The sequence below is a fragment of the Sturnira hondurensis genome, unplaced genomic scaffold (assembly GCF_014824575.4).
Source record: "Sturnira hondurensis isolate 20B ecotype Veracruz unplaced genomic scaffold, ASM1482457v3 Scaffold0016462, whole genome shotgun sequence".
Taxonomy (NCBI): Eukaryota; Metazoa; Chordata; class Mammalia; order Chiroptera; family Phyllostomidae; genus Sturnira; species Sturnira hondurensis.
The window spans coordinates 9,749,696-9,776,594 of NW_028089093.1; the positions used below are offsets into that span (position 1 = coordinate 9,749,696).

General features: G+C 32.1%; 1 protein-coding gene across 6 annotated transcripts in view; it reads left to right on the plus strand.

Moving 5' to 3' along the window:
• Positions 1–26,899, plus strand: part of CACNA2D1 (calcium voltage-gated channel auxiliary subunit alpha2delta 1) — a 472,005-nt gene that overhangs the window by 389,824 nt on the left and 55,282 nt on the right. For 2 of the 6 annotated variants that reach the window (XM_037066145.1, XM_037066146.1), the window contains exons 13-20: positions 9,004–9,082; positions 9,963–10,012; positions 11,211–11,300; positions 15,908–15,985; positions 18,138–18,212; positions 18,477–18,551; positions 21,670–21,726; positions 25,705–25,776. In XM_037066145.1, the coding sequence (XP_036922040.1) occupies positions 9,004–9,082; positions 9,963–10,012; positions 11,211–11,300; positions 15,908–15,985; positions 18,138–18,212; positions 18,477–18,551; positions 21,670–21,726; positions 25,705–25,776 (576 nt within the window). The remainder of the gene's footprint in view (positions 1–9,003; positions 9,083–9,962; positions 10,013–11,210; positions 11,301–15,907; positions 15,986–18,137; positions 18,213–18,476; positions 18,552–21,669; positions 21,727–25,704; positions 25,777–26,899) is intronic. The other 4 variants (XM_037066147.1, XM_037066149.1, XM_037066150.1 and 1 more) reach the window with 2 other exon arrangements.

A 26,899-nucleotide genomic window follows, 5' to 3' on the forward strand; every position in this document is an offset into this window, starting at 1 on the left:
AGAAGGGACTGGAAAAAACTATTCCAAGTCATGAAAGGCAAGGACCTACATCCAAGATTGCTCTATCCAGCAAAGCTTTCATTTAAAATGGAAGGGCAGATAAAGTGCATTCCAGATAAGGTCAAGTTAAAGGAGTTCATCATCACCCAGCCCTTATTACAGGAAATATTAAAGGGATTTGTCTAAGAAAAAGAAGATAAAAATATGTACAGTAAAATGACAGCAAGCTCACAATTAACAACCACACCTAAAACAAAAACAAACTAAGCAAACAACTAGAACAGACACAGAATCACAGAAATGGAGATCACCTGGAGGGTTAACAACAGGGGAGGGGGAGGAGGAGAGAGGGGGGAAGGTACAGAGAATAAGTAGCGTAGATGGTAGGTAGAAAATAGAGGGAGGGTAAAAATAGTATGAGAAAAGTAGAAGCCAAAGAACTTATATATATGACACATGGACATGAAGTAAAGCAGGAGAATGTGGGTGGGAGGGAGTGTGCAAGGTGGAGGGGAATGAAGGGTGGAAAAATGGGACAACCGTAATACCATAATCAATAAAATGTGTTTTAAAAAATCTGAAAACTACGGTTTGAATCCTACTTTTCCCCTTGCTTGGCGTTAATATGGCCGTTAAATGCTTGATTTACACTCGTTTTTCATCTGAGTGGCATTAGAAATCATTCAAAGCACCCAGGTAGGTGCGATGAGGTCCATCCAGAGAACTGATGAATAAGGCCGCCGATATACAGCACAATTTAATGAGGCCAGAAGTGTTCGCAAGTTAGGACAAAATGTTTGGGTTCTGTTGCAAAATCTATTACTCTTGGGAATGAATCAACCTAAGTATAGATAGGTAGAGTTTTAAAACCGAAATCATGTTAATCTCCCCACACAGCTGTTTCAAATTAAAACGAATTTACTTTCTAATCTTTACCTGCCCCAATGTCGTTCCTCAGGGCTCACCCATGTGTGCGAGATGTCCTTAAACATGGTGCCAAAAGTTAAACGAACTCTATCTTAGAGTCCAAACAAATGAATAAAGTAAAGTAAAACCAGACACAGAGTTGAAAGATAATTTCCAGGCCCAGCAGAATTAAAGATAGTGGCTTTTCTGTAGACTAGCAAAGGGGTTGGTTAACATTGCACACTGAGCTTGTCTAACCCAGCTAGAAAAGAGTTTTCTCTTAGCTTACTTCTCAGAATTAATTTTTAAAAAGACATTCAAATTAATAGAATGAACATTTCAGAATAACTAGAAAATGAATGAGAACACCTGGAAAAAAGTATATGCTAGATGGGGAATCATTTTCAAAAGAAAGACAGCATAGCTATAAAGTTAAAATCATCCGACGATAAATAGACACAATATTTCTTAAATTCTTCAGAAAGTGATTGGCATAGTCTTTCCTACTTTACTGTCAAATCCAAAGGAGAGAGATATAGCCTACAAAACTGTAAATCAAGTCACAAATGGTCGACTCTGTGTTTGTGTTTTAAATAGTAGCAGTGAATATTGCCAGTTAATTTTTCAACAGATGGTAGATAAAATTATTCATGGAGAATAATTCATTGCCTTCTCTACTGTCTCTCTCTGGCTTCTTCATCAGGCAAGAAGAAAGCCTTTGGAATGAATGTTCAAACATATGATAATGAAGGGCGTTCAGATTATAAAATTATTTAATACTCTTTAACAAATGCACTGCTTCTAAAAAGTTTTATTTCAGATATTTTGGCATTTTCAACAGTTTCCAAAAGACTCTTAGCTTTAGAATAGGAACAATGCCTTGTGGGTAAAAATAAAAAATATTATTTATTCCAGAGTTGCTGTATAGCTGAAAGAATAATTGCACTGTAACATTGGCCCTGTCAGTAGACCACCAAAGGCAGGTTTTGTGCATGTGTGTACACACCTGTGTCCTCCTCTTTGACAGATTTATTTACATTTATCTTTTGAGAAAATTGATGTTGACAATGACCTGAACTAAGGAAATTCTTATGAGATATATTTTCTTTAGTTTTGAGTGGTATTACTTCCATGCATTTTTATATTGTATAATATCTAAAACAAATCCACTCAACAATGAGATTATGTATTAATTAAGCACAAAATATATAATATGGCATAGATCTCTGAGTGAGGCAAATGCACGTGGGGTGACTTCTAGGTAGAATGGTGGCACCTAGAATTGGGACTTCCCATTGTTTGTGTGAAAACATTATACCATAAGAAACACTCAGCTGTGCTTTTTCAGTGGCTGCCTTCTCCAATTAAGAGCTCTGCTCATCGTACATCTCTGCAGAAGTGTCTTCCCCAGTCCAGCTTTTGGGTGCAGTGCCCTCTCCCCACAGATCCCTTTTATCATTCTCTGTATCTGCACCTTTTTTCCTTTTTGTCATCTTTCTCCAAGATTACCATTTTAAAAATCACTTTACTTAGGTGTTTATTCACTCTTTAATTTGAACTTCTTCCTGTTACTATAAGCTTCATGAAGGTAGGGTTTGTGATACTTCATAAAGCACCGTTCAACCCATAGAGGCTAGCATAGTGCTTGATAATATAGTAGTTGCTAACTATTTACTGATATATCAAACATATCAGTAAATATGCAATAAATATGCACCTGAAGTAAACTGTTGGAAATTCATAAATGCCAAGGAAAACTCAATAGCTTTGATCTTTTTTAAATTAGGAAATTATTTGAAATGATATTTTTGTCTTATAATTGGAATGTGAACTAAAATTGATGTTCCATTCTAACACATCATCTTATAAGTAGAGAAGGTTTAAGTTTATATAAAATGGTTGTATCAATGGCACTTTTCATTTACCCTAATCAGTCCAACCCATAGTTTTTCATGAGGATTTTTGTTTCTAGTATCAGTAAAGTATTTGGCATTGCTCAAGGTAACATATGAAATAAATCATTATATTGCTTATTTTCTGATATCACAGTTGACAATCATCTTTGCAGAGCTACAAATTGCTTAGAAATAAAATATGCCCATAGCTTATTCTTTCTTTATTAAGCACTATAAATGAAGGCCGAGGGAAACACAAGTGAAATTTTTTTCTTATAATTTGGTATTGTGTGCTTGCTTCGGCAGCACGTATACTAGAATTATAACAATACAGAGATTAGCATAGCCCCTGTGGGAACTAATAATGTGATGATGATTCGTTATAATTGTTTTTCATAAATTAAAAATACCAACATAATCCTAAGACATGTATCGATGTTATGCACCCACATGTAGGGTGTGTGAAAGCAATATCAGCTTGTTTTTTTTTAAAGATTATGTGTGTATAATCTAGATGACTATTGTATTTTGCTTTCCTTTTTAAAGTTGTTTTGTATTGTTACTTTCACAGATCCAACAAACATCAACTAAATTCTTCTGTCAGACCCTCAGAAATTCCAAATACACATATTGCATGTGGACGAATGACATTTAAACAATATTAGGTCCTTTTCTTTAGAGTTTATTGCTAAATGTAATAAAGTGAGCAAAATTTGTTTCTCCAAAAAGGTATTATTTTGAGTTAAGTTCTTTTTGAGACATGAAAGACTAATGACCCACTAATGGAAAATGTTATCTCACTGAAGTCTGGTAGTCTGACCATAGAAGACACTGGAGTCTTCATTGTCATTGCTGCCATCTTTGTTACCATAGTTAATATTTATAAAGCTTATAACTTTCTATATACTAGAAATGCTTCACATGTATAATTTCATTTTCAACTGGATTAATCCTGTTAAAATTATTTTTGTTATAATCACCCTGACCTCATTGTGGAAATAAAAAAAGCAAAATTTAAGAAGTCAAGTAACTTGTTGAAAGTCTGAGAACTACTGACAATCATTAATTTAAATGATGTACAGTCCAGATTTCATAACGTTTTGTGGAATGTGCTGGGCTGTCTTTCTCTTCTCCGGGGCAGCCCTGTGGTGACGCCAGTCCTCACTCGCCCGCCCAGCCTTCCTTCTGGCTGGAAGGAAGGGTTTTACCACTAGGGGACATGCACCTCACAGCCTCAACAGGCTAAGATGGATTAGACCAAGCTGTCAAAACTTGGCAGGCTGCAAGTACCTTTCCGATCATTGGGCTTTATAAAGTCAATTAAGTGTGAAAGATGAATTTGGACACATTTATTTACTTCATAATACTATAAAACGAGAGATGGGGTACTCAGTGCTCTGGATTCAGTATCTTTGAGAGTTATGGAAACCACTATAGAATTGTCTCCTAAAATATTCAGTCCAGTCTTGTATTTTTATAGGCCAAATGCCAGAAGTTTTAGTACACATAGTAAATTAATAAAAACCCATTTATGACATCATTTTTCTAACATGTTTCGATAGCCGAAGTTTTTATTTTAATTTTATTGGCTTTCTCTCTTCATAGTCTCATTTCCATTATTCCTTGGAGATTTGCCTATTGTAAATTAAACTTGAACTCTGGGTAACTGATAATTGTTGAGGTGACAGTTTCCAGTAACTATGTTCTGCTGGGAAACAAGAAATTCCTACGGCTTTCTAAAATAGGTTGACCCTGTGGCTTTGGAAAAATCTTAATTGGCAACAACTATTTTGGTCTTCAACAAACAAAACAAAATAAAAAACAGATTAGCAGAAGTCCAGAACTGTAGGATAAAGTTATAAATCATTGGTATATTATAAGAAACAAATAAGTAATGTATTTTAAATGGCAAAATTTGTTGTTAATTAGTTTTCTCTGACCAAGTAGGCGAGACTTGATGTATCAGCTTTAATTATTGGAATTACAATTTCTCTATTTAGAGAAAAAATTGTTTTTGAAAATACTGAAGGCCAAATTATGAAAGTTTGAGGCTAATAAGGACAGATTTTTAATTGCTTTATATTTTATCTTATTAACTATGCTCTCAAATTACTATTGCTTCTATGAATATGCTTATATAACTAAGCATGAGTCAAGAATTTGGAGAATTTGTCTTATTCTCCAGGAATAACACAGTACATAAATGATATGTCTATTAAGTAGACTACAAAAGTTTGACTGTGTTGAGCAAGTCTGAATAACATTTAAAAAAATAAGAGTTTACCATGCTATAATTAAACTGCCAAAATGACAAAATTCAAGACGACGACGAACCCAGTTGTGGCTCTGCTCATTGTAATGAGCTGAGTTACTTGTCAGACAACATGACAAATGTGTTAAATCCCTCTGCAGAGAAGTTGAGACCACCCATTTAACAATGATTTCTTTCCACTTATATAGTGTACAAGGTATTGCATTAGATACAATAGATAAAATAGTGCAGTGTTGGGACTGTTTTAACCTAATTCGATGTTTATTCAACACTTCCTTCCCATATTATTTCTGTTAGAGATCTGGGTTCCAGCATTTTGCAAACTATTTTTCAAAGCCATCTATGACTATACACGTCTCATATGTGAACCTCGTGGAAGTGAACATTTTGAAACAGGAGCCTATCTAAAATCACGAAGATTAGCCATGGTTGGGTGGCTCAGTTGGTTGGAGTGTCATCCTGTACATCAAAAAGGAAGTTCAGTTTCCAGTCAGGGCACAATCCCACATCAGGGCCTGTAAGGGAGGCAACTGATCAGCGTTTCTTTCTTACACCCATGTTTCTGTCTGTCTGTCTGTCTCTCTCTTTCCCTTCATCTCTCTCAAAACTCAAATATATGCTCAAATGAAGATTTTAAAAAATCACACAGATTAGTTGAGGAACATTTAGCAAATTTTCTAGGTTCATTTCACTTAGAGCAGAAAATTTCCTGTGTGCATTTATCATGTGAATCTGATGTTGTGATTATAAATGTACCATAAGACATAAGTAAAGGAATCTTTTCTCCACAAAAGTTGACTTTGTCTTGATGTAGTTGGTTTAAAGTAATTTGCTTGAGATGTTAGATGAAATATAAAACTTGTGTGAGTGTACATTAAATCTATTGAGTTATTTTGATGTCATTTTATTTGTTTTTGTGTGAGATCATCAGATACACTACTAAGAGCTCAAAAAATACATATCTTTTGAATGTAATTTAACTTGATTTTTAAATCATGCATATTTTAAAAATCACTTTAGTTTTCCTTTACCCAAAATTATAGCTAAACAGGAACTGTAAGTTTAAAGAAGTGGAAAACATCAGAAGCTGGGGACAGCAATCATCTCTGTGGATTTGAGTATCTGAAATTTTAGAGTTAGCACATTATTCCACAAGGTGGCAGTAATACAGTATGTAATAGGAGGGATTCCATCTACAAGTCCAAGTGGATAGTTAGTGTATAAAAAATCATGTTTTAAATGTCACTAAATCATGTACAAGCATGCTCTAAAATGCCTATTGCACATGTCTATGAAATCAATGAAATTAAAATTATTATTTTATAATTATCTAGTTAGTGTGTGTAAAGGAAACCAAAATAAACATTGTTATAACAACTGGGATTGAAACCATTTTTATTGAAATTTAAGTTGTCATATAAGGAATTTAAATTTTTGAGTGATTCTTAGTAAACTCTTTCTTAACCAAATATAATTTTAAAATTATTTCAGAAAATTCTAGGGTAATCTGAAATCATTAAATATATACATGCATCTGCTTGGTGTGTATGTGTGTGTGTGTGTCCGCCAAGAGAAAACTAAGAATCGAAGAATCTACTCAGATTCTAAACTACAGAATCTAATTAGAAAGATTCTGTAATATCATAATCATAAGGCAGTTGCAGAAATTATAAAAAGTTTACACTCATAATTCTTTCTGAGAATTTAGTGACTCTTTAGAGTTAAGAAAAATATCAGGAAAAATGTCTTTAAATATGTTGATAGTAATTATAATTGAAAAATAAAAAAGTAGGTTTTAATAAAGATAACAAACTTTAAAAATAAAAATGTTGAGAGTAAGGTAGCTATAAATTGAGAAAAGGGTACATATTTCTCATTCTTATATGAGAGTGATTCAATCAGTTCATGTAATTTACGTTCAAATAGCCAAGGACTTAGGTGAAAAATGAACAATGACTGAGGGGAAAAAGTGACTGTTTTTAAATTTTATGAAATTATCATTGTGGCAGATTGCGCCTTTCCACACCCAGTCATGACTCTGAGTTCCTTCTTTTGGACTTCTGGGCGTTCCACTGAGGGCCCACTGGGGTTAGGTGACATTTCTGTAGTAAAGCAAATCACAAGCTTTTTCTTTTTTTTAACTGGTACTTTTTTTCACTGATTTAAGCACTTAGTTGGAGTACCTGATGAATAACATCCGTCAGACAATGATGTGGTATGTCTAAGTGTAGCCTCCGTGTTACTAAAAATGTTTGCATTTTGGAGACCTATTAGCTGTATTTCTTTCTTCTTTAATGTAATCTTTATTGTATTTTTCCTTACCACTTATTCCTTTATACTGAAAAGCATTTTATGCAAGATATTTCACTACAACACTGTTGTGGAAACACGAACACCTAGAGAAATCAGTGCTTTAAGTTGAAAATTGGAGACATGCTCGCCCATGTTTTAATTATGAAGGCGATCCCCAAGCGCTTTCTAAAGCATCTGGATTTTTTTCCCTGCACTGACTTCATGTGATTGTTGTTTAGGGTATGGCAGTTAAATTGAATTATCACTAGGGTGGTTAACCTGTTTATAGAAGTATTTCCATTTAGGAGTAAGTTAACTGTATAAGCAGTTACACGACACACACACACATACATATATAGACACACACATATAGACTGTGTTGCTTTACATATATTGTGCATTATATATATATATATTTGTGTTATATTATATATACAGCCTATAAAATGATTCAAATTAAGAATTTAAGAAAATCAAATTGTTACATTTTGACAGAGGGGAGAGAGAGAGAGAATGTCACTAGTCACTGACGTCTGTTAGCCTAGAACCAGTCATTTATTCTTGCAACTGGAGGTGGTTAGAACTCAGCTGTGACCACCAAATGGCTCTTTACATAACTGCTAAGGTGAACCTTGACGACTTAAAGGTTGCTCACATAAAATTTTACAAGTGAAACAGCAACATCCCCAATGTATGTTTTGAGACAGGGTTTGTTATAATGTGATTTCTGTGTGACCAGGACGAGTAAAAGAATAGAGAACAGATGTGAAGTCTCTTTTGAGATTTGTCCTCTGCAATCATGTGGAAAAGATGAAACAGATGAAACAATTAGAAAACGTCAATTCAAACAATCAATGTGAAATACGGAAAAGCTCTTAACATAATAGTTCCAACCAGCACATGAAATCATGGAAAAGTGATTTCCTCCATGTTTATCTTTAGAAAAAGCTAAAACACGGAACTTAGAATATTGGTTTGGGATTCCTAAATTGGTAAAAATCAGTGTGTTAAACTTTATTAAGTATTTGTTAACCATTAAATTTATCTTCTATATTTTATGGCTTTATTTAAATTTAATGACTTCCAATAAATATTCAAATTACTATAATTTAAGAGCCATCTCAATTAAATTTTTAAACATTTGCATATCTTAGAGCATGCTAGAAACTATTTTGATTTTCTTTAAAAGTCCTAGGAGCTTAAAGCAACTAAAAGTATAACAACCTCCTTTAGGAACACATTTTTATAACCATATACCTTGAAATCGGGAAATTTTCTCTTGTGCAATGCTAGATATATGGATAATATGTTTTAACCAGGTAAAACAAGGGAACTTAGATTGGACCTGAAAGATACTGTGCCCACCACTAATGAGCCCTCCCTCCATCATGTTCCTGCCATAGGATCCAAGTGTGGTACAGAGCACCTACGTACGACTTTAAACAGAGTAACCGAAGTCTGTGGTGATACTTCTCCCTCTGGTATCTTCCAGAATACTTTACTGATCTCAGTTTTGCTTGTCACATTAATCAACTGAAAAACATGCTTTTATTTTTTTTTTTTTACTTTAGCTCCTTTGTTGTGCGCTTCAGTTAAATAGTACTCAGACTAACAGGTACCTATTTTTCAATTCCCCAGGTACGAGTATTCACGTTTTCAGTTGGTCAGCATAATTATGACAGAGGACCTATCCAGTGGATGGCGTGTGAAAACAAAGGTAACATCTTTCTTCTTGACCACATTTTATTCAAAATGAAGTAACTTGGTAGTTGTAGTTTCTACCTATTATTTAAAATAATCTAAAGTTGTAGCTAATTTTTATAGGAATTGAGGCAAGAATAAGCTGCTTAGCAGATTTTCCATAGGGGAAGCACACAGCACAACAGACTTTGTGGTGCATTATCTAAAAATTCAGGCATGGGTGGTATTATTGTAAATTCATAAAAGGATAACTGTTATTGAATGATGCTTAATGAGTCTTATCAAATATAAACTTACCTAAAAAACTAAGAATAAAAGAACATCTGAATTACATAAAACTTAGACATAAGAAAGTGTGACATGTACCTTTTTTATCTGGTTAAATTATTGGTTTTAAAAAATGTATTTTTATACATCTCTAGATATTAATATTTTGTTAGTAAGTCTATATATCTTTGTACTCAGAAAAATACAAGTTGCATTTTGAAAAATAAACAGTGATCACATAGCAACAAAAATAACCTAAATTTATTCTGAAAGTTATATTTAGGCAAATATTTTATATAAATATAATTATCAGATACTCATGGACATGCATCTTTAATAATTAATGAAAAACATTTTTAATGATACCACATTTTCTACTACTCTGTAGAAAAATAACATTTCTTTTATACAATATAAGATAGTATAGCAAAATTTTTAATAATCTGCACATTTGTTTTAATATGTTATGAATATATTTTTAAATGTTTTAATTAAATATTTTTAAATTTGATCAGTGACATTAATATTTTAGTGTCTGCACAATTAAGGTGAAAGATGCTTTTTTACAAAGCAATAAATAATTGTGTGACCTCTTATTATATTTTCATAAATATGTATATATGTTTCAGGTTATTATTATGAAATACCTTCCATTGGAGCAATAAGAATCAATACTCAGGTATGGTTTTTAAAAACTTGATTATATTTTTTGTTATATTTTCTGCTTTATATATGTGTAACATGCAGAAAATAAATAAAAATGAAAATATCTTATTACATTTATATGTAATATTACTTTGTAACAAAATGGTGAGTAATATGGCAATGTATTGGTTCTTATTTCAAAAAAGTTCCAAGTGTTTCAAATATCCTTATAAATAAATTTATTGTTCTTCTCAGATGTGAAAACATCATATAAAATAAATAAAATCAAAATTACTAATAATCTTATCTCTCATAATATGGACTTTGTTTTATTGCGAATAATTTAAATGAGTTTTTTCAAGTTGTAGGTACCACATAGAAAATTAAACAAATAAGGTCCTAATCATAATTTAGATACATCCTCAAACCCCTGTAAATATTTATTCCTGTAAATATATTTACTTGTTTAAAATAAACTTACAACAAAGAGATGGGTTTTCTATAGCCATTCATTTGGAAACATGCCTGCTAAATAACTTTGTGTACATTGAATCAAGTTAATTAATATGTGTTATTTTTAAGAGTTCTTAAATTACTATATAAGTCATTACTCAATCTTGAACATAACTGAGGATCTTTAAAATAGACTTAGTCAAAATTGAGCATAAATAACATGGAATTTGTGGAAACGAATACTGAATACATCAAATGTTGAAATGAAACAGCAGCTGCATTTGAGTCTGATGTCTAGATTTGGCACACTATCACATTTATTTTTTGATATGTTTAAATGTAGTTTTGAATTTCAGCCAAACAATCCATGATATGAAAGCAAATACATGGCTGCTTTATTATTTCAAATTTGTACAATTCCATCCAGTAAATCACAGAGCCTTAAAATAGTTTAGATTAACATAAAACAATTCACAAGGAACGTATTTCACTTATCATTGACTTTATCACAGAAAGGGAATGTTTTGATTGTTACTAGGAAAAATAGGGGTAGATATATTGTAAAAATAATATAATTCAAATAATGTTGATTCAAAGCATGTAGACTTACCATTAAAGGAGTACCTAAAGTAAGAATTAAATGATTACATACTTTTTGTCTTAATAATTTTAATTCCATGTTCATTTTTAACTCTAGACAATTTTTCTTCTGTGGAGATGATTTCTTTGACACAGCCTTTCTAGTTTTCAACTCCTTAACTTTCTTTTTTAACACATAGGAATATTTAGATGTTCTGGGAAGACCGATGGTTTTAGCAGGAGACAAAGCTAAGCAAGTCCAGTGGACCAATGTGTACCTGGATGCCCTGGTAAGAGGTGGTTGTTCAACTAAACACTGTCGCTGTAAGAGCACACAGCTGACTTCTTTGTAGGTGACATTTCTCTTCTCCCCTTCGTTCAATCTTTCTAAAAAACGTTTATCAAGCATTTTTACTAGAATTTACATATAAAGCTATACTTTTGTGTAGGAGAGAACTACAAATATAAAGTGTTACTTTATTTTCTAGTTGATCCATTGAAAATAAAAAATTTCTAACCTAGGATCTTGAATTTATAGGAACATCAATAACTTTTTGAATATCTATGTACAAAAAATTCTGCCTTGGCTGGTGTAGCTCAGTGGATCAAGTGTCGGCCTGAGAACCAAAGGACCACTGGTTCAATTCCCAGTCAGGCCGTAAGCCTGGGTTATAGGCTTGGCCCCCGGTATGGGGCACGTGAGAGGCAACCACACGTTGATATTTCTCTCCCTCTCTTTCTCCTTCCTTTTCCCTCTCTCTAAAAATAAATAAATAAAATCTTTTTAAAAATTCTGAAGGTCATGTGAATTAGTACCTATTACTACAGGTTTCGAACAAGAATTTAAAAGTATGTTGGAAGTAGACTTCATCTAGCAAAAGCATGTATATGCTCCATTAATCAAGCCAGATCCAACACAACTCAGAAGTGCATTCACTTAGGCAAAAATTCTAGCTTGTCTCATCCTGACCTGTGTAGCTCCGTTGGTTGGGTGTCATCCTGCAAAGCAAAGGGTCACTGGTTTGTTCCCTGGTGGAGACACATGCCTGGGTTTCAGGCCAGGTCCCCAGTAGGGGGTGCATGAGAGGCAGCCACACACTGATGTTTGCCTCCCTCTCCCCCGCTCCATTTCCCTCTCTAAAAACAAATGGAATCTTAAATAAATAAATAAATAAATAAATAAATAAATAAATAAATACTCTTTTAAAAATGTTTACCTTATCCCAACTTCATAACAAGCCTAATCACCTTTTCATATAAAATCTCTTGCTTAGGTCAATCCCAGGTATTTATGAACTAGGCCACTGAAGTGATCAAATCTGGTGTGAAATAACAAAACATGTTAAGTTGTCTACTACACAATTAAAATTTCAAGCAGGTACTCCATTTTATTTTACAGCAGTGGTTCTGAAATGTGGGTGATTTTGCCATTCACAGGTCACATGGAAATATCTAAAGATATTTCTAGCACAGTGACTGAGGCGGAGAGGGGCTGCTGCTGGCATCTCATGGATTGAGCCCGGGGTGCTGCTAACATCCTAGGAGGCACAGAAAAGCTTCCCACACCCACCACACACACACAGCGAAGAATCATCCGGTTCAGAATGTTAATAGGGCTAAAGTTGAGAAATCTTCTTTTAATGTAAATTTTACTTCCCTTGTGTGAAAGTTATAGATAGTAATTACTAGACTTAGGATTTATTCACATGCTGAATGTTAATAAAATTTATTAATGATTTTGTTAATGTAATATATTAGAGGGAATTAAAATACTAAGCTCTCAAAAGTACATGCTAATTCCATAATCCATTTTCCTATTTGAAATTCGGTTATATGCTGATTCTACTTTTCTGAATGCAGTGATGAACCCAAAGGGCAAAATGCAACCCACTTAAAATTACTTATCACTCGGTTCTTGTAAAATAAACATATACAGGAAGTTAGAAGAAAAATAGGCACTATTAGCAACAGCCTTGCATGCTAAGACAGATAAAGTGAAGCTTGCTTACCTCAGGCCCTAGTTAAAATTGCTTTCCAGTGTTCCCTCTTGACATCACATATTTATTTAAGGTCACATGGTCATCTAAAGCTATGGTCAAATTTTTCTCTTTCCCAAACCATCATAGTACAAAGTATGATAGGAGGAGCCAGTCATTATGCCCTGCTGTATTTCCTGTGACCAGAAGTTCATTAACCAATATGTGTGCCTTGTTGGTAAGGTTCTTACTGATAGCACAAATGTCAGTAGGAAGACATTTTGTTTCTAAACATGTTGTTCCATAAGCTGAAATTAAATGTTAAAAAAGAATGCACAGGGTATTCTTTTTACTGACTTGAAAATGAAAAGTGGCCCATCTTGTATTTCTAAGTACTTGTTTATAATCTCTGCACATAGCAGATTCAAATTGTATGCTGGTCAAACTAACAGTTATGTTAAGAAGGAAAAACTTAAAATATTCCAATCAAAGTGTAATAAAAATAATGAGTACGTGAAAAGAGCTCAGAAAATTCAGAAGAAAGAAGCCATATATTTGGGGATGAGTAGGGTAAGATTTAAAAATTGGTGACATACTAGCTGGTTTATGAGCCCAGGTGAGGTTTCTATAATAGATGGTGAGCAGTGGGGTGAGGTGTGCAAGTCACAGAAGGGTGCATTGAAGGAATGATATCTCAGTGACTTCTGGAGATGGTGGGAGATGAGGACAAAAATAAGACTAGAACAATATCAGGAGATAAAGCAAGTGTTTTTGAATAAAAACAGGGGGGAAAGAGCTGGACTCTAGAAAATAAATACCGAATATATTCCAGAAGAGCAAAAGTCTTGTTTAATTTTTCTTTTTTATTCTCTAAAGACTTGTACAGTGCCAAGGAATAGAGTGCAGTTTTTTTTGTCTGCTTTATAAATAAGGAAGAAAATGAAAGTTGGAGACTAATAAGTATATCCATAAATTTATCTAATATATTAGTCTACTATCTAATTTTAGAACACATTATAATATTTATAAGTTGACTAGGATAGTCTATACAAGTGCAAAGTAACCCAAAGAAAAATGTTACATCCATATATATATATATATATATATATATATATATATATATATATATTATACTATACTAGGATGTATAAAACTATGCATATATATATTATAACCAAATAGAAAGTTTGCCAAAAGGAATCTCTAATTAATTATCTTTTGGGTACTAGTTTTATGAATGATCTGTAACCTTGATTTTATTGAGGTGAAATATTTTCATTGTGAATATTAATGTACATATTTAATTAATGATGTTTACATTGTCAAATATTCTTGTTTAGGTATAGAGAGCTAATGTGTGTCTCTTGGTGAACACAAGTACATGCAGTTTTCTTAATTTCATTCTTCCTCCCAAATTTGCTGTCTTGTTCTGCTAAAAGCCCCTCTATGATCATCCTTCTTTACCCGATTCAGTTCCCATTGTTTTGGCCTTTCCCTCATGCAGGGTCTGAAACCACAGCCTAAGAGATTTTCTCCATAAGCCCATGCTATTACTGGAATGAGAACAGGGGTCATGAGATTTGGATGTAGTATTATTCACAAGAAGATTCACTAATATTTTTCACTAACATCATCAAGAATTTCAAAATTATTTACATAGTGACTTTGTTAAAACTGGTGTTTGACATGACATAATGGTGATATATATATTGGGTTGGTCAAAATTCTTTTTAGTTTTTTCTGTAAAATAAAATATACAGTTTTCATTTTTACCAATAACTTTATTGATTTAGATATTTTGAGTATGCTGGCTGTCTCCCAGGTGGTATTACATTGATTTCAATTAATTCCTCGATTTGATCACTACAGCTTCAACTGGTCTACCTGACTGGGGAGCATCGTCCAGTGAGAAATCTTCACAAACTCAATCAGTCCCAGCACTTCCTCTACACACTGCGCAAATCTGTTTTTGCATTTCAGTTACATTTTTTCCTTTCTTGAAATAATAAAACATAATATGCCAAATGTTTAATAAGTCAATATTAAAATGGCTACACAAAAATTCACCAATTTTGATTTTTTTAAATGCGCACTGATATGACAGCTGTCACAATACAACCTAATGATGTTGTTTCAAATGAAGTTAAAGACAACTAAATGGTACTGGAACCAACTTACAAAACAAACCAAATGGACTTTTTGGCCAACCACGTATATATGTTTGTTGCAGATGAGAGTAAGAAAGAAAAGGCAACCTCTGACTTGAAAATCAGTGCATATGTACTGATCCATGGGTTCATTTAATATATAACATTGCCTACATACTGATTTGTTATTGTTATCATAACTGCTTCATGACTAGTCTTTCATAATTGGTGCCTGGAGTTTTTCTTTTGTCTGTATCATTTTGCTTTGTCAAAAATCACTCTTTATTTGGGAGGGTATTTAGAAGCAATATTGATTCTTTTTTTTTAGTTTTATTTTATTGATTATACTATTACAGTTTTCCCAGTTTGTCCTCCTTTGCCCCCTTCCACCCAGCACTCCCCACTTCATCAGGCAGTCCCCACAGTGTTTACCAAAAAGACCCAGAAATGCAGTGGTGATACATATTTCTTTTATTCACAAATGCTACACATTTGTAAAGATTTTACCATAAAGAAAAAAAGTGGAGGGGCAGGCTTACTGAAGCGTTTAGTTTCGGTTGATTTTTTAAAGTCTTAAGTTTTTTGCAATGCTTTTGTAAAGTAATACTTTAGATGTTTCATAGCTGCTGAATAGATCTTTCTTATTTCTACTACTAGCTTTTTGCTGCTCTTTGTATAGTATAAAATGCAGTGTCAGATATCAAAGACTAATGCAGCGTAACAGACTTTAAACTGTAATCTTAATTTGCCTTTTTTTCTCTGAATCTGTTTTAGGAACTGGGACTTGTCATTACTGGAACTCTTCCGGTCTTCAATATAACTGGCCAAGTTGAAAATAAGACAAACTTAAAGGTTAAAAGTTAATTGATAACATTAATAATAATAAATGATGAACTGTGACTTTGAAGCTCAGTGTGGATAAGATATTTCTATAAGGAAGTTCATACAGTATAACTGTCTGTGGGTCATAAGTAAAAGGCAGCAGCTGCTTATGTGATAACCACCTGGGGAAAAGGAAGTACAGGTCAAGTTCTCTGCTTCCCCAGAAACAAGATTCAACCTAACTCCATTTAACTGTGACCTGATGAGAACACAAGTTCAGAGACTGGGAGTTATTATGTGATAAAAGGGCAATACCATTGTGTGCACATTTTTAAATGCATCTATGACATTCATGTATTTCAGAAAGAAAGTCCAAACAAAATTGTGGTGATGTGTGTACCACATGTACGTAGAGGTATATTTAATGAGTCATTCCTCCTCCAGCTCCCATTCAAACAATTGTTATTTTAATCATCATGTAACTTAAGAATCTGATTCAAATAAATAGTTCTTTTTATTTTTTCTATCTTTAAGGTTCAGGAAAAATACTTGAGTTTCATGAAAAAATATTTATTTCTATAACACTGGTATATTGCCAATGCAATAAAATGCTACCCACCTAAAATTCTGAAAGTTCTGAAAAATATATATCTTTTACTTGTTAATTTCCATTTCTCACTTTTTAAATATTTTTGGCTTAAAAGTAGGGTTGCATTCTTATTTCTTAGTTTGCATAAAAAAGAATTGAAGAATGCTGGGGAATACTGAATTTTCATTTTGCAGTTTGGTTGACATTCTTGATTTGAGGGACGTTTTGCAGTTTATGATATAATAAAACCTATTACATATAAGCATTATTTGTTTCATTATTATAAGTTTCAGTTGAGCTCCTTATTTTGATAATATAGCTATAGAAAGCATTGGTTATTCTTCTTTGGTGGCCCATTACCATTGTTAAATATCTGCGAGTCATAATAATATAATCCACCGAGGAGTGATTCTCTATCTCCTCATATGACTGTATTGGATTACTTTAATTTGGAACTTTGCTCAAACTAGGATTGTTTCACAAGAAACAGCATAGTTGTTGACATAACCTTCTCATTCTTTGTGTACCTACACAAAGTTTAAAGAGTCCTTATAGTAACTATAGACTCAATTTCATAATTTTCTTTGTAACATTTACATTTATTTTACAATTTATATAATTCTTTTTAAAACAAAAATTCCTGCCCTGGCTGGTGTGGCTCAGTGGATTGAGTGTAGGTCTGCAAACCAAAGGGTCTCCAGTTCAATTCCCAGTCAGGGCACATGCTTGGGTTGTGCTCCAGGTCCCCAGTAGGGGATGCCTGAAAGGCAGCCACACACTGATGTTTCTCTCTCACTCTTTCTTCCTCCATTCCCCTCTCTCTAAAATAGAAGATAGGTAAAATCTTTTTTAAAAATCCTGATTTTATATCTTAACACTGTTTCCATTTTTATGTCCTATAGAATACTGTGATAGGAGTTTGCCAACCAGCCTCCTTGACTTGCAACTAAATCTATGTTACCCATTCTTTGGTATTTAAAGGAAATTAGCAGCAAGCAGAAACTGTTTTGAGGATTTCTGCTACTTTATTATCAATAAATTCACAGGCTTTTCAGGCTAGTAACCAATACACAGACACTACCAACAGAAAAAAATCTACTGTTTTCTTATTCCATATTGCCCAGCTTCTTTAAGCTAGACATTTTTGTATTTCTGAATGATGTAGTCCACCACAAAGTCAGTCTACAGCCACACACATAGACACACTCACAGAGCTATAGCTGCTGACTATACAGTAGCAATAAAGTTAAGTATTAGGGGTGATGAGTATAAGAAGTATAAAAAATTTAATATATATTTTAACTTTTAAGCTCAATCATCAAAATTATGGTTTTTAAGCTAAATAATAAAAGTGATAAAATTGTGGGAAAACAGTCAAAGCTGAGAATTACTATTAGTCTTGTAAATTGATACATATATAGCATTTTATATATATGGCATTATATATATAAGTATATATGTTATATATATGTATATAAAATGAGTTAGTATGGCATATAACCAGTATCAAGCAAAGAGATAGATAATGTAATGATTGTGTAGAAATATGTAAATATTGGGTATAAAACACACTACCTTTTTGCTCTCTTACAGAACCAGCTGATTCTTGGTGTAATGGGAGTTGATGTGTCTTTGGAAGATATTAAAAGACTAACACCACGTTTCACAGTAAGATGCAATTTACCCTTTTAATACCTTTTATATTTTAAAACTCTGTACTAATATAATTTTTCCGTGAAGCATTAAGTAACTCTCAAAATTTGTGCGGTTATATTAGCTAAGGAACTAAATGTTAAAAGGATCCTTAAGATAAAAAACGAAGACACTGTGTTATCCTTTTTCATTCTTTAAAATGTGTATTTTAGATTTTTTTAAATGAGAATCTCTATCTAAATGTTTTTGTTGCTGTTGACGTTGTTTGTTTGTTTCCAGCTGTGCCCCAATGGCTATTACTTTGCAATTGATCCTAATGGTTATGTTTTATTACATCCAAATCTTCAGCCAAAGGTATGTATATAATTTGTTTACAGTGATTAGTGTCGTATAAAATTGATGACTAATATTATTAATAGGCTTATAATTTGAAAGTTTACTATATTGCACTAAATAGAAGACACCATTATTATATCTTTAATGTTAATAGATGACCACGGTTTATAAAATATGAAAGTGTGAAAGCAGTTTTCATTTTCTCTTACCAATTTAGCTATCCAAAATTTAGCAAACCAATATTCCTATCTTAAGAATAAGAATATCACCACTGGTGCCTGAGTTCTACACACCCCTCTTGAAACTTCATTTAAGGCTATAAGATAGTGAAGGCAATTGCCCCACCCTGCTGTGAACTGAGAAATATAAGCAATGTTCTGCGGTGCATAGGCCATGGTTTCTGTTGCCCTTTTCTACTTGTATTATCTCTCCCTTTCATCGTCCAGAGTGTTTTTCCCCTACTTTTGATCAGACTTGTAAAAATATGTATGCAATTTGATAAGAAAAATTCCATGGGGTGGGCTTTAGAAATGGGAAGTGGTTATTAATCAGTGAGTTATCAGAAAGTAATAAAACTCTGTAGATTGACCATTTTATCTTTATGTCTATATTTTTAAGATGTAAAGTATTTTCTTAAATATCTCAACTAACTTTTTTCACTTTTTATTAATGTTCACAAGTAGGGTGAAATTTATTTACTAGTTAAAATTGGTAAAACCTTATCATTGTACTTTATAAGCATTTTCAAATTGTCAACTTTGACAATAATACTGAAGATTACTTAAACTGCACTGTAGTGAAATATATGTAGACTTCCACATAATACCTTTGATTTCCTAGTCATAGATATTTAATGTTAGTGATATTTTAGGATATATGCAAATATATGAGCACATACCCACATTACACACATAAAGTTGAGTCATATAAATATTGTTAAGTCAATATAAGAACGATTGATATTAAAGCAAAAACAAAATAAATGATTATAATGAATGTCTATTCTAATTTTTTTCACTTTGGAACTTATTACCATACAGTTTGTCATGATCCAAATACTTGCAGTTAAATATAGCTGCTGATCACCCTACGTCATTTTGAAAGGTATTTTATTATACATGCATTATAGGCATTTTTCAAATGATTATTACTCTATCAGAATTCTTTTAAAACACATCATATTAAATTCATCTCCATAGAGTTGTTTATGTGTAGCTAAGCACTCTGTGATTTTTGCATAGTTGAACACTTTTTCATTTTAAGAATTAAAAAATGGTGATATTACTTTTGGTTTTTGTTTATCCAGTCTATTTTAAATTATGTTATCATAACTAAGGTGACTAAAAGTAATAGCAATGTGATGTGCTAAAGGGTGTGAAGGATCCCTATTTTCATGACTGCAGGTCTTAATTCATTCTCCAAAGGAAACTAAAATATATCATAGACAAACTAATAAAACGTAATGTGAATTATGTACAAATAAAGTATATACAAAAATCTATCAATTAGACCTAATAATTTGAAAAAGATTTTCCCCTTTTCTGTATTCTTCTACTAATAACCAACATTTATGTAGAAAATATTTTATAATTATTTAAGCCCTGGCTGGTGTAGCTCAGTGGATTGAGAGCGGGCCTGCGAACCATACGATCGCGGTTCGATTCCCAGTCAGGGCACATGCTTGGGTTGCAGGCCAGTTTCCGACAGGGGCCAGTTCCCTGCAGGGGATGCACGAGAAGCAACCATACATTGATGTTTCCTTCCTCTCTCCTTCCTTTCCCCTCTAAAGATAAATAAATAAAAAATATTTTTTAAAAAAGAATTGTAGCAGGTATTTAAAAAATATTTTATAATTATTTGAATATTAATACATATGTGGCTCATATTAGAAATTAATTTATAAAAATTTATACAATTACAAAGAACATATAAATTCCATAAAAGTCCTTATTATAGCCCAGGTATACCAGGTAGTTTTCTCAGGGTTATATTAATTTTTATATTTTATATGAAATTATTAAAAGTAAGTATGTAACAGAACATTTAGAAAAATATTTTAGAAACCATTTCAAATAATATTGTTGAAAAGTGCATTTTTCTGAAATTTATACTTGTGAATTCTCATCAACATGTTAAATATTATGATTTCTATTTTTTAAGGGAAAAGTATGCTTGATTTTATTAAGATTTTATGAAGAGTTATAAACCAATTCAAAAATTTAGCAACTCTTAGAAAAATTAGCAACTCCACTGAAGATATTCAAGATACCATAGACAACACTTTCATCAATCTGTTCTTATAGCTATTGCATTCATGGCAATTCTACATATGTACCTGTGTAGTTCTTTTTTCAAATTGTCCTACAAAGGAAAATGTCAACAATATAGTATGACTCTTCTGACCTCTTTTAGATCTCAGCTTACTCATTATGTGCAGGTATAAGCAACTAACTACTTAGTTGTATATATTAATAAAGGCACACCAAGCATATATGTATACAGAAATATAGTATTTTCTTCAAAATTACCTTCCTTTTATTTTTTCCATCATTTTACATAGGATATAATACTGTTTTTGCATATGGTGTATATAGGTGAAAATTTATTTTGAATGAATTAATGTTATGAATGAATTCTCCATTAGTTCCACACATACAACATTGGTGTCACTTAGGCTCAATTTGTAAAGGTATAAAATTGACTTTTTAGACCAGATCGGGCGCGTTCAGGGTGGTATGGCCATAGACTAAAATTGACTTTTTAAAATAATCCTGTATTTATATTTTAACAGATTTGAATTATGCAAATTCTGTAAATTCCTTTTTCCTTCTTTTAATCAGCATAAAAATTACCTGAGACCAACCATATTTCTCACTTCCCACTTCCTCACTCGTTTCCTAGGAAAAAAGGAGAGTCTGAGTAGTCATTTCCCTAAAAAGAACTGAGTATTCTTATTAGCTTAACATTTTTTATTTACTGAAAATATTTTACATTTGTATTTTATTTATTGACTCTTTATGAATTCTATGATACCTGTTTCTGTTAAAGGAAATATCTGATCAAATTAATTATAGGCTAGAACCCTTACCTCTGTTGAAATGTAGTATGATGAATTACCATCTTTCTGTTGCTTTAGCCTATTGGTGTAGGTATGCCAACAATTAATTTAAGAAAAAGGAGACCCAATGTTCAGGTAACTGAATGTAGTCAGCAGTGCCTTCAAATTTGCTAAATCAGAGTCGGAATTAAGCTTCTTATTCTAAAAGTGTATGATTAATGCCGCCTTTCCTGACATCAAGCTTCCAGAGCATGAGCTAAAGATGAGCATCATTTCTCAATAAGTTGAAGCAAAAATATTATTAATGATGGCAGAGGGTATGCATTGGATAACTAAAAATCGCTAGCAAATTATGTAATAATAATGTTAACAATCAGCATAATCGTCATAATCAGATGGCTTCTAAACCTAAATTGATTAAATATTGTGAAATTAGTGTCACATCCATGTAATCCTAACAATTTGTTTTAAAATTAACTTCTAAATGGAATTAAGATATAATTCTGATGTGAGAGTTTCTATGAGCCATAAAATTTAAGCCAAATTTTTTTAAATTTTGAAATGCATATTTTTAGATTAGAAATTAGAGAAATTTCTCTTTAGCTAATTAAAGAAGTCCAAAATTAAAAATACACATTATGAATTGTTGCTTGGCAAACTCATTACAAATTTTGTTTTCCTTTGGCAAGAAAATCTAAACTTTATTATATGTATGCATATTTCTTTAAGCACCCTAAAGTAATTATTGTAAAAGGTTACTTTCTGTGGCTTAGTACAGGAAAGAAATTTAAAATTTAAAAATAGTTCAATGTGATTTAAGATTTCATAAAAAAGCTTATATTTCTTACAAAAGAAACTTTGTGGCATGATAGAGATGGTCCCCTACTTGTTGTGGTTTGACTTACAATTTCTCAACTAGCAATGGTGCAAAAGCAATATGCATTCAGTAGGAATCCTACTTTGACCTATTTCTTGGGCTAGCAGTATGTGGTAGGATACTCTCTCATGATGCTGGCAATGGTAAGTGTTCTGAGTACATTCATTAGGTTAGCTGAAGCTATGGTGTTCAGTAGGTTAGGGGTAGTAAATGCATTTTCCACTTACAGTATTCTCAAGTTATGATGGGATTTTGGGAACATAACTTCATCATAAGTTGAGGAACATCTGTAATGGAAAGGTAGTATGATATTAAGAAGAAATCCTTAAGCCAGAAATTGGTAGAGCTGAGGTTTATTTGCTTCTACTTACAGCCATCGCTGTGAACTTGAGTAATTAAGCCCCATAGTACTTCAGTTTTTTCATTTGAAAAGCAAGAGGGTTAAACTAATGTTTTCTACCCCACAAAGTATATCTGCCTAGGAAATAAAATATATCTATACATCAATTTTCAGGCACTATTTCTTGAAAATTCTTGTTTAATTTGGCCAGGGATACAATCCAGCCTTCTGTTAGATTTTAAACTAATCCAGGCTGTTCTGAAGAGTAGAGTCACTGGGTTCGTAACTTCAGTTTCCTTCTAGCTCTCAGAGTCCATGACTGAATTTCATGTTGTTGCCATCAGTCTTTATGTCTTTAGGATTCCTATGGAGGTTAAAATTATACTTAAGTGGCTCCTTGATGTAATTGTTTTATGTTACTCTTCTTGCATGTTTCATTCTGTGTTTTGACCTTAGCAGTCATGTGCATCTTAGTGAATTTTCATTTTTGTAGTACTTTCATATATTGCATGTAAATATTATGATATAATTGAAAGATGAGCAACCTGAAAATTGGTTTGTTTTATTTTTGTTTTCCTTTAAGGAAACCCCCAAATGGCAAACTAGCAACCACACAAGACTTCTGAAATTTGGGAATATTTTTAGAACTACGTATGTAGTATTTTTAATAATACTAATTACTTCAATTTAAAATTTGTTAACAGCATTGCCTTTTATTTTCGTTCCACAGATTATGTGGTTATTCTGTCGGTTGATAATCAAATTTTACAAATAAGAAATGTTCCATATTTAAAATATAAGACAAAAGTATTGGAAGTGGAGGAACTTCATTCCAGTTCTCAAGCCTCTCTTGATACTTTCTTATTAAACGATACTGCTTTTGAACTTTTCAATCACTATGCCTGTGATGGGTCTTTTAAAAAGCGGTCAGCCAGATTGCCATTTAAAAAATACACTGATATGTTTCTTTTATGATTTCATTTTCTTCTCCGTGTCTTTATATGTTGGATTGGGACATGATCTTCATATTGCCAATTCTTCCTGATAATGCCTCCTCCATGCATGCTGTTTGGGTCTGGTCATGCTATGCATTATCCATTGCATGTAAGATAATACTCTTATTTATGTTTTGGTTATTTTGACTTTGTTGTGCAGTGAATTTATTAAAATTTTAATGCTGGTATGATGTTGTTTGTGTGAAGATAATTTATTTCATGGGACTTTAAATAAGCAATTCTAATACTATTGTCAACTTTAGAGTGTCCTTTTGTTCTTAGTTTTGTTCTTTTAAAGAAAGGATTAGAATTATTTTTAATGTTGATTTTTATTTTCTTCTTATGAAATATGCTACATTTCAAATCAATAAGATGCTGTCCCAACAATGGTCAGTGATGAATGATACAATACTTATTTTCAGGACTCCAAAATCCTTTGATTCTAGATATTAAATTCATAAGCAGTGAATATTTATCTAAATTTGCTTTTAAAAATCCTCATTCATCAAAACCCATGGGAATTGTACATTTTTATTGTTTAAGTGGAGTTACTCTTTGAAGGAAGGCATTTTGGTTAGAATTATAAATTAATACATGCCACACATACATAATTTATCACCATTTGTGATATATAACATATGGTTAATTTCAATCTATTTTAATTATGGTTACTGTCTTGGGTAGTCAGTTCTCTTAAAACAGTGTTTAAATAAAGATGATCTCAACATATTTTTTAAGAGGCTGTGAAGGTGAAATTAATAAAATTCCAGTGACCTTGCTCTGATACAACATAGTTTGTGTTACTTTACCTAATTAATTATCATAGTTAACTGGTATTCATTTTATCAAACATTAAATATCCAGTTTCTAAAATGTTGCAACTGTAAAATTATAGACACATTGCTATTTTGTTGTTCTACTGACCTACGAAATTGTATTATTATGGCATGTTACACTTAGCAAGTGCTGTGTGATAATCAGTATAGTTTTGTTTATCAGATAGTTAAATAAGTTTTCATTTTGTAATTGACAAATTTTTAAAATGTCATATGAGGTAGATTTGCCAGGCTAACTTTTAATTTGTTTTATTTATAAATAAGTAAAGAACCTTCCTCATTCCATAGTGAATTTTATTTATTTTTGGGCTCCTGCAAGAAGTAGGAAAACTTAAAACAGAGAACAGAATTTAGTGAACCCAGGGGTTATTATTCTAGTTAGTACTAAGTTACAATAGCTAATCTTTATTAAAATCCTTATTACTTAACCACAAATTTTATCTTATAAAATGTATTTAATCTTACTTATTAAAATATATATAAAATTCCTAAGAATGAAATATATGAAGCAAACTTGAATCTTTATGAATTTTCAGGAGAAAGAATACATTTAGATGAGTTTCTTGGGCTTAGCAAATTCAAACATAGTTTTTAAAATATTGTCTTTCATTTAATTTTTTTACTTCTTTATAAATACAAGTAAGAAAGTATATTTATATAGTTCCTTTTTTATTACTACATATATCATCTACCTGGTCATATTTTGCCCCTTTCCATCCTAATTAAAGAAAAAAGCTGTGCGTGCATCTTCAAAAGTAATTTTCCCCTAAAACTTGTGATTCTAAATGTAATTCGGGACTCAAAATGAGACTGTGTTTAGTTGGTGATTAGTAATTAAAATTTGCTGCAGTTAAAGCTCATATTCCTGGCATATTAGTTATTATTTTAAATATACATATCTATGAAAGAATATATCTTTATATAATTATATTGTCAGCTATTTATTATACTTTAGGTAAGTAACTTTTACAGATTCATTTTATACTTGAATTTTAATTGAATTATTTTATATATGGCATCATTTACAATGCTATATATGCTTAACTATTATCAATTTTTATGTAGAACCCCAAATCTCAGGAGCCAGTGACTTTGGATTTCCTTGATGCAGAATTAGAGAATGATATTAAAGTGGAGGTGAGTGTAATCAGTAGGCGTGGACAATACCCTCAGGTGAGTGCAGGAAACACCCATTCCACAAAGATCTGCTGAGCAGCTTCACAGCACTGGGTCTTCTCTTAGGTACACAAATTTGGATGTTTTTTTTTTCTCTTTAAAAAATTCTAGGTCGTGGGCTCCCCCATCCAAAAGATCATATGAAAAGAATTAAATATTTGAACTTGTGTGTGACCTTTGTTTTTATCTCATTGTACAGGTAGAGATGTTTTTAAGTATTTTAATACAAATGAAACTTGTAAATTTCAATTAAAAAACATATACATATGGAGGATGTGGCTGTAGAGTTGAAAGAAAAGTTGAAGGGAAACTAACCATTGAGCCACCCAATGAGCAATGTGCACAGAGAAGCTGACATGTTTGTCTCCGTCCTCTTTACTCAGAGAATTTCCATTTTACCTTAAAACCAAAATTGTATGTCACTTCCTCTGAGAGGGTCCCCCATCAGGATAAAGATAATCACCAATAATTAATAATATTTATTTAGTATATAATATGTGTCAGTCATTGATTCTCAAGAGTCTTTGAAATAGGCTTTATCATCATCATTACTATTATCATTATTAATCTGTTGTCCTAATGATATATTTGAGGTACCAAGAAGTTAAATAGCTTTTCTCATTACTCAGATAGTAAGTAGCAGAGTGAGGATTTGAAGTGGCTTTTACACTCCAAAGTAGAGATTTTGAAGATTCTTTCAGATGCATTAACTCCTTCTCTTATCTATGTGATGGCCACCTTTTTCTTTTACAATTTATGGGTCTGAATTTATACATGCTTTATACATTTTATACACTGATTCCTTCATTGTACAATAGAATTTAATTATTATAATTATCCTTGGCTAAGGCATAATGCTGGGATGTTCTGGGTGGATAAGGAATGTCTGTTGTGCAGTGCTGTGACGTGATAGAGTAAGATCATGTAACGTGAAAGAGCTTGGCCTTTGAACTCTCATGCCACTGTGTATGTAAATGTAATTATTATTTAACCTCTCTTAAATCACAGTTTCCCCTTACTCAATTTTATAAAGTAATTGACCACTTTTTTACTGATGATTCATTGAAAATATTTCATTAATGAT